We start from the raw sequence: 16189 nt of genomic DNA on the forward strand, positions 1-16189 counted from the left end.
AGATTATAGCATAGCTGAAAATCATTAAAACATGCAAGTTAGTAGGTTTGCGCAGACTTAAAGGCATTCCAGTCCTAGAACCATTGCTTACTGCTTTCTCCAGATCCACATAATAGGGCTGTTGAAAGAAGGCACATTAAGGAAATTGCTATATTAGGGTTTGAAATTGCTAGTTTTCAAGCCCTACCATAGTATTATCCCTGTCCTAATCAGAAAGGCTATTATCAGAGCTCTTACCTGATGGGATTGCTGCCATAATTTGTTGCTGCGATACATGGTGCCAAAGGGACAGGTCATGTTTTTTGTTGTTGTTTTTTTTTTGTTTGTTTTTTTAACATGACAAGTAGATTTATGAAGCAACCTGTCCCCTGGACAAGTAGATACGTTAAATTCCACACCCCTGAATGTCTAAAGTGGATGGCCTTTCTTGGGTAAGAAAGATGGCCTGGAAGGCAGCCAAATAGGGTTTTGGTACAGTCTAGCTTGGTGATGAGAGCTTCCACCCTATTATTTACTCTGATAAAGGCAAATAATTTTGCTGAATGGAAGTACCTTGTGCCAGTTATCCATGGCTACCTAAGGACACTAAATGGGTTGGGAGAACCTGGACAAGAGGAACATGGCTACAGTTGTTTAGGGCATAGCAGCATTAATTCTCTTGTCTGCACTTAAGCTGGAGTTTAAGGTCTGTAGGGCCAACTGCATCTTGCTTTTTTATGTACGAGCTGCTCTCTCAGGAACCAAATTAGTTAACTGCAAAGGGGCACACAGCATGAGGTCTAGCTTAACATGTAGTCATCTGTTTTAAAGAAACCGAGCAAACCATTAAAGGTGATATATGGTGCTCTTCAATTTTTTTAAGTAATTCATGGTAATAAAATCTGTAGACCGATCTAACTTTATTGCCAGAGCAGGCTTGCATGATTGACTGTCCTAGACACCTAGCAATGCCATTTCAGTGCTGTGTATGGGCAAAACTTGACTAAAGGGGACAAAATGACGATTCTCAAGATAACTTTGAACTAGACCACACTTTCCAACGCCTTTTGCCATCCATGTGAATCCTCCAACTGGTTGAAAGGAAATGAGAGAGCTAGTTTTTTTTAGTTAGCTGTGATGTCACTTTTTATTTTCACTGGTGTCTATGGCAATCAACAAAACAGTTCACAGTCTATGCTCAGAATGCATTTTGGCATCTAAAGCCAGAAGCAAACTTCCTGTTTTCATTTGGGAGTTAAAAATGTCAAAAGGTTAAGGCATCTAGATATTGTTTTCTTTGCGATGAAAAGCAGATTACGTTTGTTGATAAATGTTCTTGCCATGTCATTCTAGTGTTTAAACGTGGCTCAATAAATGATTCTTAGTAGATTGAGATTTCTAGTAGACACTTCAGATGGTTATGTAGAAATAGGACATATCTGTTGATTCTGTTGCAGTCATTGGAAGGAAGGTGTTGATAGTTTTAAAAGTATTGTTGAATTGTGTCTTCATCTAGCTTTTTGAAGCTCTGCTGTCTGGCCATGTTTGTTTTCAGACAGCCCTTTTTCCCCTGTGAGCTTAACAATATTAGAAAGTCCACGTGAGGTACACAGCTTTTTCTGATGTGAACCATCTGAGCTCAGTTCGGATGACAACTAGACCTCACAAGTGCACCCCTTCTTTCTTTGGGAGATTCTTCTCTGTCCAGGCTGCATGTAGATTGACAATTCTGGCAGCACCATTTGTGTTGCATACAAGCTACTGTACATTTTTACTTGAATCCATGTTGGATGTTAAGAACTCCACCTCATAAAGACTCTGCAGCGGTTCTCACTGGAAATCCCATCCAAAATTAGAAAATTTTAATCCATTGATTGGCTAAGCCTGGCCATCGGTGAAAGAGTTACTGACAGATACAACCAGTGTTTAGTCCATCCTTTTCCTCTTATCAACACACCGGTATAAGAGAAAAGAATATGCAAAAGCTAAGTTGGTTTTCTTCTCCAAATGTGGCCCATATCTGGTAAAGTTTCCTTGAAGCTGTGGAAGGAGGTAGAACAGCTTGCTGAAGAGCTTTATTAATACTGCTAGGAGGAGTGTTCTGATTCATAGCCTGCCAAATCCAACCTGCTGGAAAGGGACCTGTTTTGGAAAAAGAAAGCATCGAGAGTCTCTTCAGAGACTAGAAGTTCCCACCCATCTTGCTTGAGGAATCAACTCTAGCATGAGACCGGAGTCTAAGAGGTTTGTTCACCTTCAGTCGTCAAGGTTGGTGAACCTGGTCTATCCTGGCCCCCGCTTTGAATAGAATAACCTGATCAGCGGGTCATTTATGCTGAAATTATAAATCCTTTCAGGATCCTAACTACTTGGGTGATACTAGACACTTCTGGTCTTAAATGCTATAATTATTTTTCCTTGTTTAACATTTTACTTACTCTAGAGTACCTTTTTGTTTTCAGTTAATAAACCTCGGTTCCTTGGAAGTATGTTTGCTGTGTAAACTGAGTGTCCAATCATGTCACACTGTGCCAGTTACTGAAAGTTGAGGGGTGCTGGGTAGGGATGCAACACTACTGTCCACAGGACACCAGCTGTAAATGATCTAAATGGCAAGTCTCCAGTAATCCGTATCTGTTCAGGAATACAAACAAAATGCATGGCAGTTATAACACAACTTGCACAGCAAGGATACAAAACACATCCTTCAAAACAAAATGGAGAGAAATGGAGAGCACACACCACTTTCACTCTTGTGGATGTATTAACTAATTGAGATTGGTCAGGGGATGTGAGAATATGGTAAGACTTGTCTAGTTCTGGGCGTGGGACTGCAGAAGAACAGCACAGAAACCTTTTAAAACATTTGGGGTTATAAAAATGTGGAAATGAGTTCTTGGGAAGTTTAGAATAACCCATGAGAAAGTTTATTAAGGTAAAGTTAATTCCACTAGGAAAGCAATGTGTGCAGGTGTTCTATGGTTTAGCTCTCCTAAGTGTTCATTGCTTTTCTTTGCCTACCAATCTCTAGAGAAGACTCCTTTTTGTCTGCGATAATCGCAGACTGCTCAAGATTTTACTGTGGAAACTCAATCCACTCACCCTCTTTCCTACCTGCGCTCTCTGCTCACTCCAGCTTATCTAGCCACTTGCCTCTGAAAGACTGCAAAAATAGTGCCTTTCCCTAGCACTAAAGAGAGCAAAATTGTCAGTACAGCAGTCCGCAAAGACCAGTACAACAGAGTGAGGAAAGGAAGCGGGATCTGGCTGATTGACTCTGAATAGGAGTTGCAGATCTCATATTTTGGGACACAAGAATGTTTGTTCTTGCGTGCCTGGAGTTGTGCATTAATAAACCTTTAGGTCAGAAAGAGAGGATACACTTCCCACTCTGGGCAGGCATTCACCCACTTGCTGTCTATGCAGTCTGTTCTTACTGATATGTCAAAGCCCATATGCATTCAAATTAGATAGCAAACATGCTCAGCCTTGGCACTTAGAACAGGTAGCATCCAAGTTGGGACTATCGACCCACAACTTAAAGTTGCAGTAATGTTAGTGGTGCTTAACATCTCAGTGGTTGAGATGCCAAACTTCTTCAAACTGGCCATCGCTTTCCAAATTTAGGTACACTAGTAAGGTATCCCCTCTTGCAAGTCTAAATAGATTCGTTGTTTATGATGTCCAATAGAATAGCCCACTTCTATCCCTTCTGCTCTTAAGATGTGGCTTGAAATGCTTACCAAGTATTTGAGGAAATGCTCCCATCTTTTATTACTGCATCTTCAGCAGTTTCTGTTCAGCAACTTTGTGCATTCGTTTCTCACAACTGAGTTCCCCTTTCTCAGAAAGTCGCTTTAAATTGCTAGAAAAGTAATACTGCGCTTAAAAGAGCAGAACCTTGAAGAGTAGCAGACTGTACCTTGTTTAAGATTCCGTAGAGATCACTGTTACATTGATTAGATTTACAAATAATTACCCAGAAATTACTGGGCCTTTCTTTAATTTCAGGTACTAAAGGACCTGGGCTGAGAATGTATATATCCATGTTGCTTAAAGTAGGATGTAATCTTATGGTGAAACATTAATGTCCCCTGTTGCCTTGAGTAGTCACCCTCTCACTGTTAAGTTTATTTTTCTAGTAGTGTTTCATTGCACTTGGAAATCGCAATTTATAGTCCAGCATCACGTCCAACACAAGTGTGCAGTGATAGCTGCTTTCCAAATTGTGGATTATTTTGAGCAGCTATCCGTGTTGCTCGATCTTTGAGGTATTGGAGCCATACTTGTACAGACTGAGCTGCTCGGTTTTGCTAATCTACATTTTCTGTTTGTAAGTAAACCTTTTGATTACTAGTCGGGAAGGCTAGTTTTGCAGCCTGCTCAGCAGTGATCATGGAACGGTATCAGAAAGCATATTCTTTGTTATTGAATCTCCTTCGTCTGCACATGGATGATGTACTTTGCGATCTTTTAATAAACTTTTTGACAATAACATTTCATGAGTCTTCAAAATGTGTTGCTGACTGGCTGTGAAACGCTGCATGGCAAGTTACATATAAATATTGATCTTATGTTTGTGTTTTCACTTTCAGCTTTGTGGTATTCTTGGAAAAGTGTGCACCACTTGTGAATTCCTTGAACTTTGGCATTGCAAGTCCACTTCTATTGGGCCTGCCTCCTTTACAGCTCGCTCTGATTAAGACTCCATTTGCGCTTCATCAATTGACTTTGCTCACCTCCAACAAATCATCACCATCCTATACTTTTCTTGATCAGGCTGCACTGAAAGTTGAAACTGCTCCTCCCGTGTTCAGTTCTACAGGAGTGTTTCCTGGTCAAGGACTAAAAGAATCGAACCAGTGTGGCTTGAACCTACCTGCAAAAATGAAGGGGTTCGGCATGAACCAGCCCAGCGTGAATCAGTTTGCTATGAATCAGTCGCTGATCAACTCTAGTCCTTTTATGGGAAATCCTTCAGGAGGAATGAACCTACAAGGAATGTCTCAAAGAATGGATAGTCGTGGCATGGTTGGTCAGACTCCTCCAGGATATCTGCCAAGGTTTGCAGGTCCTCTCCACAATATGGGACAACCCAATCTTCATCCTCCAGGTCCTCCGATGATTCCTCACGGTGACCAACAAGGGGATTCAAGGCTGTCAGGTGACAAAATGAGTTTGCGGGAAGCTGTACATCAACTGACAATGGAAACAAAAAGTATTCCAAATAAATGGGCTGTTGACGTTGGATCTTCGGGAAATTCCTCTGCAGTCATGGGGATGAACCCAATGCCGTCCTCACAAGTCATAGAGGAAAGAAGAACTCTCCAAAGCCGGTATAATACTGAGAGTGCTACAAGTATTCTAGCAAGCTTTGGGTTATCGAATGAAGATCTAGAGGAGCTCAGTCGTTACCCAGATGACCAGTTGACCCCCGAGAACATGCCAGTAATTTTGAGAGAAATAAGATTGCGCAAGATGAACAGGCAGGGGCCCAGTGTATCGGCACAAAGTAGAGGGGTAGGCGAGTCTGTGCAAAGCAAAGTGTTTGATTATGGTCATTCGAGCAAGCTCGGATTCAATGATGAACCAGTGCAGACACGTCTATTCAACGACCCAATAGATGACCAGCGAAGGAAAGATTACCGGGGCATGTACACACAAGGCATGGATTCCCATCGCTCAGATAATACTGAAGAAAGGTTTCGTACTGAAAAATCAATGGGTCATGTGGGCTTCCAAAAAGAAGATATAAATAAGCAGATATTCCCTATTACTCCCACAAACAAAATGGGCGCTTCTAGTGGCCAGAATTCATTTTCTGGTACGCCACCAGGGTTACCAATTGAGGTTCTTAACAGAAAGTTGCTCAGGGATAAAAATCAGTCAACACCTGATCATACATCAGATTTACAGATGGGAACGCAGCAGATGTCCAATATGCCCAGTTTCCAGATGGCAAACCAACCTCCTAATTTTTCCGTTGGAGGCCCTCCAACTAGTTATCCACTGGGAAACCATCCTGATCTGCAGCCAGGAGGGAGTCCAATGAATTTTCCTTCGCATACAGATGGATCTATGCGACCACCTACTATGCCACCTCCTGCTGGGCCTGCAAGCTATGGGAAAGGGAATTGGTCCTCAAGGTCACCACAGCCTGATCCAGCAAAGACCAAACTACTTCCAACTCCTTCAATGATGAATGATTACTATGCTGCATCTCCAAGAATATTTCCTCATATGTGTTCTCTGTGTAACATTGAATGTAAACATATAAAGGTGAGTTCTTTTAAAGAAGCCATATATTCTCTTGATATCCCCCAAACTACTAAGTGTCCTTTGCATTTTCAGTTGGTGGTTGGGACTGCATTGGACTAATATTTATTAGTGGGGCAGAAATTGTTCATTTGTGACGTGAATGTTTCTCCTTTACTCAAGGGAATTTGATGGGTTTTAGCTAATTCTTCTATATATTCCAGCTTAAATGTGTGTGCTTAACCATTCTTAGACAATACTTTTGAGTCACTGCTGTTGAGGCAGATGAGGCAGCCTCACAATTGTGAAATTGTTAATGCTGTCTTTAATTATTTACATACTTTTATTTCTTGCAGTATAGGGACATTTTTATGTGAAGGTGTCTGATTTTTCTTTCAGTAAGTTAAAGCGCTCAAATGCTTACCACTACCAGAACAGGCTTTACCGAGGTGCATAATGGAGCATTAAAATGTTGTGTTGCACCAAATTGGTGCGGTAGGGAGGTATTTAGTAAGCAGAATTTAATTGACTCCTTTTATTGGTTGGCAACACAAACATTCACTTGAGCCACATGGGCCAAAGTAGAAAACAGTGAAAAACGCAAGTAAGTTACTGAAAATGTTGGCTGCATCAAAGATACATAGGCCAGCGGCTGAGGTGCAGGCACACTTCACCGTAACATTGGAGCATAACAGCAGTCTGACTTCTGAGATCAAGTTTCAGAGTTATGCCCAGCACCGACCCATGTGACCAGTAATCCATGTTCAATATTCCTGCCCCACCTGGGCATGTCCTCATAATGTGGTCAAAGTTACCAAGGACGGACCCACAGTGCTGAAAGGTGGGGTCCTGGGCCATGCACCAGAGGTCTTCTGGGGTGCTGTAGATGCTATGAAAGTATTTGAATTGGACTAGTTGTAATTTCATTGATATTGCTAATGCCCTATGGAGCCAAAATCTCCTCCACTCAGTCGTCATCGAAGGTCCCTACATCCTCCTCACACCTGGCCCTCAGTGTTTCCAAGGGGTCAGTGCGTTTGTGACAAAGGATTTATAGAGCTGGGATATTCCACCCCTGCTTAGGGTGTCAGTCACTAGTGTGCATTTCAGCGAGTTATATTCGGGGAGTGCGCTTAGCATGTCTTTTATAGTGCTCCAAGGCATGCCCTAACTGCAGGTAGCAGTAGAACTGGGAGGGGGTGAAGGCAGAAGTCCGCCAGGCCCTGAAAGTGCATATAGCCGCCTCTCCAGACGTCGCCCGGCATTGAGGTCCCACAGCCAGAATCCATCAAGTTTTGCGGTCTTGGCCAACTATGTCATATGACTTAGGGGAATAGCTTCTGTCTGCGCGCCATGGCACCGCATATGTTGGAGTGCTGAATGCTACCCGCTGATGGGATTGGGGGGGGGGGGGGGGAGTTCTGGGGTTGGGGGGGGGGGGGTGGGCTGGCTGGAGAGCCACCATCCTGAAAAGTGTTCCCTGGCTTGCTATAGGTAAGCAGCAACCTGGACCACTGGGACATATTACGTCTTGTTCGGGCCTTCAAGGGGAGTACGTTGAGGTCCCATTAATGTGGTTGGGTTAAGGAGCTGCAGCAAACGAGTGTCAGCAGATTGGGTATCAGTATTGGAGTAAACCGTTTGTACATTTGAAACGAGAACTCTTTTGGGGCCTGGGGCTTTACCCGAAGGCGTGGCCAATATGAATCTCTTTGATGGTGAGTTGTTCATTAGGAGCTCTAGATTCTGAGGTCGACAGCTTCCTAACAGGAATGTTGTGAATAATGGGCTGTTCTAGCTCCTGGACTGGGGGTTACTCTAAGTAGGAGATACAATTGTGCCAGACTTACCGCTCCCGTAATGACATCTCCTGCGGATCTAAGCTCATAGATGATGGTAGTGGGTTTAGTTGTCGGTCGCCAACCAGTAAATCGGCTTGCCTGCCTGATCACCCACCTAGTAGACCCTTCCTAGGTAGGGAAGCCAACTCCTTTTTACGACGTCTAATTTATTGCGGAGCTCCAGGCATGTCTGTGCCAGCTTCCGTTGCTCTTTTGGCTTATGCAGAGCTCCCTCCTCGCCCCTCCATTTAAAAAAAAAGAAATCTGTTTTATTGCGTTTTTAACATTTAAACACAATTTGTGTGTGTATATGTATGTATATGTATGTGTGTGTGTATGTATATATATATTCGAGCATGTGGTATCATTCAGTAAATACAACAAAGTCCTGTCCAGTGTAGCATAATAGTATACATCACATGCATCCTAATGGTTAAAAACTCACTTATCGGTCACAATTACACAGGATTCTGGTTAGATAGGATGCATAGGAGGTCAATGAGTGTGTATACATACATACATGCATAGTTATCTATCTGGAAATGGCGACAATGCGCTACAACAGATGTGTTTCAAGCCTCTATGGCAGAAATGCTGGAATGATTAGTTGAGCTGGGACTGGTGGAACCAAATGGGAGTCAAAGTTCCAACTGCATGCAGTTGGACCGCAGTGTTGGTGTTATACATTCCAGGAGGAGATGAGCGATATCAGCGAGGGTTTTTTTTTTTTTTTTGTTTTTTTGGGTGTATTGGTGCCAGTGTATGTAGATGCATGAACGTGTCGGGTCTGGGTATGCGTGCGTAGGTCTGCCAGTATTGTGTCCTAGTTGGGGGCTATTGGGTATTTGTGGAGTCTGAGATTATCTTCCCGGTAGAGGGCAGTACTCTGCTTTCGCCCAGATCGACAGATTGTAGCCAGGCTTCATAGAATGGTGTCAGGTGATGGCAAGTTACATGTGATACTTCTCTTGGCTAATAGAAGTCCCAGGTCTAAAAATCGGGTTGTGGCTCTATGCTTTTTGTCTCTTCAGAAGAGTCCCAGTATATAGGGGTCTGATTCACGCAGTGGGTGAGATGTCATGTCCCTGCGCTCTAATAGTGGTGCAAGCGTGGACATGTCCATAACATGTAGGAAGTATTCCTTTAACAAGGGAAAAAAATGCAGGCACTCCGCTTCAGTACGGTTGAAATGCCGATTGTTTTTTAGCAGGTGTAAGATAAAATCAACCAGTGTGAAATAAAATCAATCTGTGAGTAATGTATAGTTGTATCAGCCTAAACCTTGAGTTACACAGTACTTGTACAGGGGCTTCTAGCAGGGCAGTTTATTCCTTGTCTGTATGTGGCATCCTCTGTCTCCCTCCCAATGACCTCGGATGTGCGAGTGGTAAGGTGAGATGTCTTAGCGACTCCGCCAATCAATACACCAAGTGTCTAACTCTACCGAACACATGCAGGTATTGCAGAGTAAGGTGCATGGCAGGCTCCTGAGCTAGGTCTCTCCTCGACTGTCTCAGCGCACCAATAAGGGATTGATAAAGAAGGAATCCTCCCCGGGGGTAGAACAGTATCTTCCATTAGAGTTTCATGCTGAAGGAGTGTGCTGTTATGAAAGATCACCCAGGATGTGGATCCCTGCAGCACGCCAAGGTAGCACATCAGACAGTGTAGAGGCGCAGGTGCCCAGTGGTGTCCCCAATAGAGAAATGGCTGAAGCATAAGGAGCAGTCACTTTAGTGAGATATAAACAACTACGTAAGCAACGATTTGCTACCTGCAATAGTAAAGGCTGGGGCATGGGGGATTTGGCATACGGTAGGACGTTTGAGTGATGCCTAGCAGGGGACATCGTGGCCGTATCGGACAGGTGACTGAAGACTAGGTAATAGTGCTCCAGATTAGGGAGCACCGGACCTCCTTGATCTGTTGGTCCGGAAAGTTTGGAGAGGGCTACTCTACAACACGAGGTACTCCAGATGAACTCTCGAATGGTACGTTCAAAACGGCAAAAGAAGGAAGCTGTTGTGTGTAGAGAGAGGTTAAAAAAATATTTAGGAAATGAGGCAGTGCAACCATCTTATGAAGTGCCACTCAACCTGTTACTGACAATGGGAGTGTTTCCCAGAATACCATCTGGGATTTGAGGGATTCAATAGTCCTGTCTCGCCTTTCAGGTCCCTAATCTCACCCTCCAGGTGATGCGCACGACCCCAACAGCAGAGAAAGCCCAGCCCCTAAGGACATTCTTGAACGCCTCCCATAATGACACTGGGGAGTCCACCTTATTGAATTGGAAATAGTCTGTTATGGTATCTCTAATCTCTTCTATGAGATCTCGTCCTGCAGCCATCATGTATTCAGTTGTCTCAGCCCCCTATCATCCTGGGTGCCCCTGCCCACCACCAGTGGCACTGTGGAGTGGTCAGACTCCGGAGGAGTATGTGAAACTGAATGGCGGCCCCACATCGGAGGACGGGTGGAAATTATGATCAAGTTGCGAAGAGGTGCCATATAGGGAATAGTGGTGAGTGTATTGCCATTCTGTGTGGTGTTAGATGCCGAATGTCTACCAAACCTAGGGCAACACTTAAGCCTGGTAGCTCAGTGGGCTGCCAACATGGACGTTGGATCCACCGCAAGATCCATCAGAGCATTAAAGTCTCATTCACTCCTCAGTAAAGTGAACCTGGGGATGGCTGCTGCTAGGTGACCTACCACCACCTCAATGGTCGCTCCCAGCAAATGTGGCAGTGCATATGCACTTCCCAGCGTCCATGCCACTCGATCCAGCATACTAGTGGTTCCTAGCCTGTAGTCCGGGGACCCATGGGGGTCCACAAAGCCTCCTACAGTGGAGCTTGTGCACCTGTGAAATAAACATCGGAACTCTCCATTTAAACTCCTGTGATGCTGCAACAGGGAGCCACTGCCCCCCCCCCCCCCCCCCCCCCCAGACCCAACCCCTCAATAAAGCAGATGTCGCCCTAGAAATAAAAACATGCCCCTTGGGACCTGCCCTCTGCATCCTCCTCCCTGAACTCAGGTCCACCCTCTGCCAAAGCATAATTAATTCCGCCTGGAGCAACATGGTGCCATCTTTGACATTGGAAGGCCGGCCCTCAGCCTCCTTCATGCTCTCCACTGAGTTGCTGAGTTCTTGGGGGAACAGGGGAAGGTACACACTCATCTCCCCTATCTTGCATTCAAAAGACGAGCGGAAATCCTGTATTGCTTGTAATCGTATCTGTGGGCTCGGACAGAGAAGTATTATCCGTGCCATCCTTGCCTGCCCCAGGCTTGGTGAAATTGTCAGTTTTCCCCTGTTTTCCCCTGAACTGGGCCTGCAGCCCCGTCATTGCACAGGATAGGATTAGCCACCTCAATTCAATGTATTTTATTTGAGTGTTTGCTAGCCGGATGTTTTCACCCTGAGCACCCACCCCTTCCAGTTCCAGTATGTTTAGGCTGTGTGCCTTGGGCCAATTGTTCAGAAAGGGGCAAAGGTTTCGGAGGCAGCACCAGGGCAACTGGTTAGCCCGCACCAGTTACACTGCCATCATGCCCCTTAGCTAGATGGTTCAGGGTCTAGGAGGAGGAGTCTCACTGGTGGGCAGTGGCTGTCTTCTTGTACATCAGCGCTATAGTTACTGCCTTTATTTTGGGATCTACGTTATCTGCTTCTGATGAGCAGATCAGAAACTCATCATGAGAGACTGATCTTCTGGTCTTTGAGTGATGGTGCTTGCACTGTCAACTAGGTATCCATTTCCCATATGTGAAGGTTTCAGCAACTTCACCAATGAGAACCCAACCTGAAGATGTATCCACTGTTCCTTTATGTATCTGCACCTTCGGGTTCTCCACATCTCGAGCTCGGGAGAAAGAATTGGTAACTGGTTAACATTTCTCGGTTACTTGAGGTGTGCCTGCATGGTTTAGAACACCTAATATACTTAAAACATCCCAGAGGGTAGTGTCCTTTCTCTGACTAATATTTGATTCAACTAGTTTTCTCTCCAGGTTGCTTAATGGCTTAAAGTCAAGTTTTCGTATATCTTGGCCCCCAAAACAAGTCTGTTTAATTGAAGTGAATCAAGAGACTCTCTGCAGGCACTTTTTTTATTCATGTACCCCCAGACGTTTGGGGAAGAGACTCATCTCTTAACTATGACCTCTTATGTTTAATGATGAAATTTGGTTAATCTTGATCAGTTATTCCAGTTGGAATTGGCTTTTTTTTAATACTTTTTCTCAACGTCAGTAGACTGAAATATCAGCCAGTGTTTTGCTTTCCACTCATTATATATGTATGTAGTTTAATTTTATTGTGCCTATCCCGAATGGCTCATTTTGACCAAACCAGGCATTTTTGATCTTCCGCAGTAGGTCTGCTGACTTTCATTCTCTGTGCAACTTATTTGGGTGACAGGAGTTGCATTCGTATGAGCTAAAATGTTTTTAAGGCTTAAGTCCATACTTCTCTTTCATGGTGTCGCATAGGTTATCATTATCCTAATGAGACTACTGGATTTGGGCGGCAGATTGACCTGAAGTGTAGATCCGGAGTTCAATTGCACACCATGTGACACTGTCGACCCAGTCCCGGTTTCTGGGCCAACTAGCAGTGCCTTATCTCCACCCGAGAGCAGGGATTAATTATGGCAGCCGGGCGCATGACCGAGGACTCGGGCCAATCGTGGTCGATCAGATCTCATCCCTTTCCATGTTACATTAGTCTCACACAGGCAAAGACAAACTGAAGCAGAGTATAGTTCAATAAGGTTTATTGAAGTAACTGCATCTTAAATAAAATGGCATGTATTGCAATGAGTAGGATGATAAAACACACAAACACAATTTTGACCAGGAGAGTGAGACGCACAGTCCCACCATACTGTCATTATGGATAATAAATATGCATTTCCTACCTAACCTATGTTAGAGCACAGCATGAAAAGCCCTAATCGGCCCTTCAGGTATCACCCCCTGGGAAGACATCAACGCCCATATGCAGGGATTCGGCTGTCTAAGCAAGCAGCTGTAGCTAAGCAATCAGCATGCAGTAGTGGTCATCTGGCTAGAATCTCCCTCTAACGTGTATGGGACAGAGAAGGGGTTTTATAATCCAACAACTGGTGTTCTAAGAAAGGGTACCCACGTAAGGATATGTATGTTTCTGCAAATGCCGGAGATCCAGCGAAGGAACAACTAGATAAAGAAAATAAAAACACCATAGATGTGGCTAATGCTAGAAAAACAAAGGGATGCTGAATAAAATGTAACTGGGCCAAAGTGCATCACAGCAGGCCTTGTTTGCTAAAATAACATGTCAAAACATGGCCAAAACAGCTATACAACAATGGTACCATTATATCTACCTTTCTTTTGCCTTCTTGCAAATATCTTTCTTCAGGGTATGGTCCTTTGAGTGTTTCCATATTTTGTTCAGCCAGGTGCACCTGACCGACATTAATGCTTCCTATGATTGCAAGTGCATAAAACAGTTAGATAAGCAGGTTGGTAGAGCAGTAGAAACAGCTCTCAGATTCTTGAGCACCTGAGCCTGTGGATTATAGGGTTAACTGTCTTTTTTTCATTGCATCTTCGCCATTCTAAAGGGTTTAATTTTGTAAACACTCTGTAGAAGGGTTTAACCCCTGTGTGCTAATCTTGCCTACAAAGTTGCATACAAGTAGCTCAGTTTTCACCATATGCAGCATGTGTTTCAGCCGCTCTGGTCTGTCTAGTAGTGCTTCACTTTTGCCTAGGTCTCCCGTTCAATTTGGACAGAAACAAGGTTACAATCTAATGGTTATGGATACTAATGAAGATTTCATTTTGGAGAGTTCAGATTTACATGTATGTAACATCAATTCTCCATCATGGATATCTTTAAATTCCTAACTGCCCACCCTCCCTTTTTAGAGTTTTATTTGAATGAAAGTATCTTTTTATATCCTTAACTAATCAAAAATGAGGAACTCTGTGCTGCAGATAATGGTCAGCATGTTCGCTGAAGCAAGAGAAAAGTTTCTTTTTTTTTTTTCCCTTTATATGTATACAAGAACAGTGTACTTGAAATATTTTCTCTTTATAGGTAGGAATTTAATGATTTAAGCTGTAGTAGTGATTGTATTTTTTTCATTTGACAAGAACAAGCTGTGCACAAGTAAAGCTAATGTTTGTCTTTCTATGTAGCTGAGGATTATTGCACATGTACAGAGATTACAATATTTCTATATTTAGTAATCAATGATGAACTTGTATTAAAGGTATGGTTTTCAGCTTAATAGATATTCAAGTTTTTAGTTTAACAGTACGTATGTACTGTTACTTTTCGTTCAATGTTTTGAATCTAGCATTCCCAGTAGAGTGAGTTGACTTCTCCAAGCTATTAGAGCTGTATGAAGAGCTCCCCAGCATTGTAAACACGGATTCATGTCACCTCTAAACCTAAACGATATAGGAAAACCTCTGCAATGTGGACAACCCATCTGAAAGTATTTGAAGATCCACACATATGCCCACCTCTCCAAACCCAAGATTGCCAGGAAATCCTTCTATACTGTAATCCTCCATCCTGGAATCATAACCTATGCGAGCAGCTCATTGCACCATAGAACTTCTCCAAAGCAATCAGAAATAATCACCAGTGCTTAACCCACCTCCTCATGCGGGCTCTAAATGCAGCAGCTCCTTCTCTCACTTCTCAATCCGAATGATGGCTAACAGGGAGGACATAGCTCAACGCATAATCCTGTCTGCCAAAGAAAATTAAAAATTCATGGGCAATATTTCTTACAACTGTAGTGCCTTCATCCCATTAATACTATGTTGGAGAGGAAAAGGTAACATTCTAAATGAGATTTCTCTTTTGCCACACTTATCCCATTTTACTTAGGAATGCCCAAATGGCTCCAAAGGTTGTCATGATCGAGAAGCTCTAAACAGAGGCCTCATTGTCCTTCCCTCTCTTTCCAGTAGCTGGAAAAATATCACCAACCAATAGGAAAAGTATAATCTTGAGAATGGTTGTTTAAGTGCTGTGACCAGATCTGAAACCGTATTGGAAAGAGACCATTGTTACTGATGTGGATTAGATTCATTTCTTTCGATGAATGCCTCCTGGTTGTTCGTTCTAAAGCCATTATTCGATCATAAGTGACTATGAAGAAACCAATTTAAAAAAACATATATCATATGATTTTTCAGAATCTTATTAAGAAAATGTTACACAGCAACTAGCAGTGTTCAAAAGCACCACAAAAATGTATACATTTAACAAATTATATAAAATTGCTTTATGAACACCCATGGAGACTAAGTTTCATTTGAATGCTGTTAACGTCTCATCAGAACTCAAATATTCTTATGTAGCATACCTCTTAATTTTATTGCAGACACAGTATAATTAAAAACCTACATTGTAGGGGTATTTAAACATTTTAAAAATCAACCCCTCTTGATGCGATGTAAAGTGCTTATGCTTTGAAAGAGGTAATGAGTTTTCTCAGGTTGCTATGTAAAGTGCAAGAAAGCATAAAATTAACTGTTGATTGGGATGAGGAGTTAATACATGGACAGATTCAAACCAGGATTATGAAAAGCAACCAAAAAAATGAATTCGGTATAGCCTGAGCCTCATGAGGTAAAAACCTGTGTTCTGGCTTTTCCACCCAGATTAGATACAGCTCTATCCCAGGAGTTGTGGAAATTGGCAAATAGTTACTAACTGAAGTTAGGTGGCCTAATCTTGTGATTCTAATCCCTCCATTCATAGTTAGAAATTTTTCTTCAGCTATGGCCTTGGTTAGGGGCCCAATACTATCTGTATATTCAAAAAGATTGGTTAGGCTCATATCCTTTTCCTGACCTATGACAGCCGGGGATAGAGTACCTATTGTCCAGTTTTGGGCAATCAATCAGAATGTCTCTCGAAAAAACCTGCTTGAGGGGTACACTAAATTTTAACCCAGAGTAAAATAGTTCAGACCCAATTCACTGGGGAAAATAACAATTGGATTCGATATGGGGATAGTCAGTAATCAGCAAAGGCACTTGTTTTCAAAAACCTTCTTTCTCATTGGCATTTCGTGACCCCACAAGCCAGCTCC

At 43.0% G+C, this 16189-nt stretch overlaps 1 protein-coding gene across 1 annotated transcript in view; it reads left to right on the plus strand.

Annotated features, from left to right (window-relative positions):
• Positions 1-16189, plus strand: part of ZNF638 (zinc finger protein 638) — a 383308-nt gene that overhangs the window by 10570 nt on the left and 356549 nt on the right. Inside the window, exon 2 of the mRNA XM_069205880.1 lies at positions 4575-6258. Within this exon, the coding sequence (XP_069061981.1) occupies positions 4575-6258 (1684 nt within the window). The remainder of the gene's footprint in view (positions 1-4574; positions 6259-16189) is intronic.

Source organism: Pleurodeles waltl, chromosome 1_2, assembly GCF_031143425.1.
Source record: "Pleurodeles waltl isolate 20211129_DDA chromosome 1_2, aPleWal1.hap1.20221129, whole genome shotgun sequence".
NCBI classification, from domain to species: domain Eukaryota; kingdom Metazoa; phylum Chordata; class Amphibia; order Caudata; family Salamandridae; genus Pleurodeles; species Pleurodeles waltl.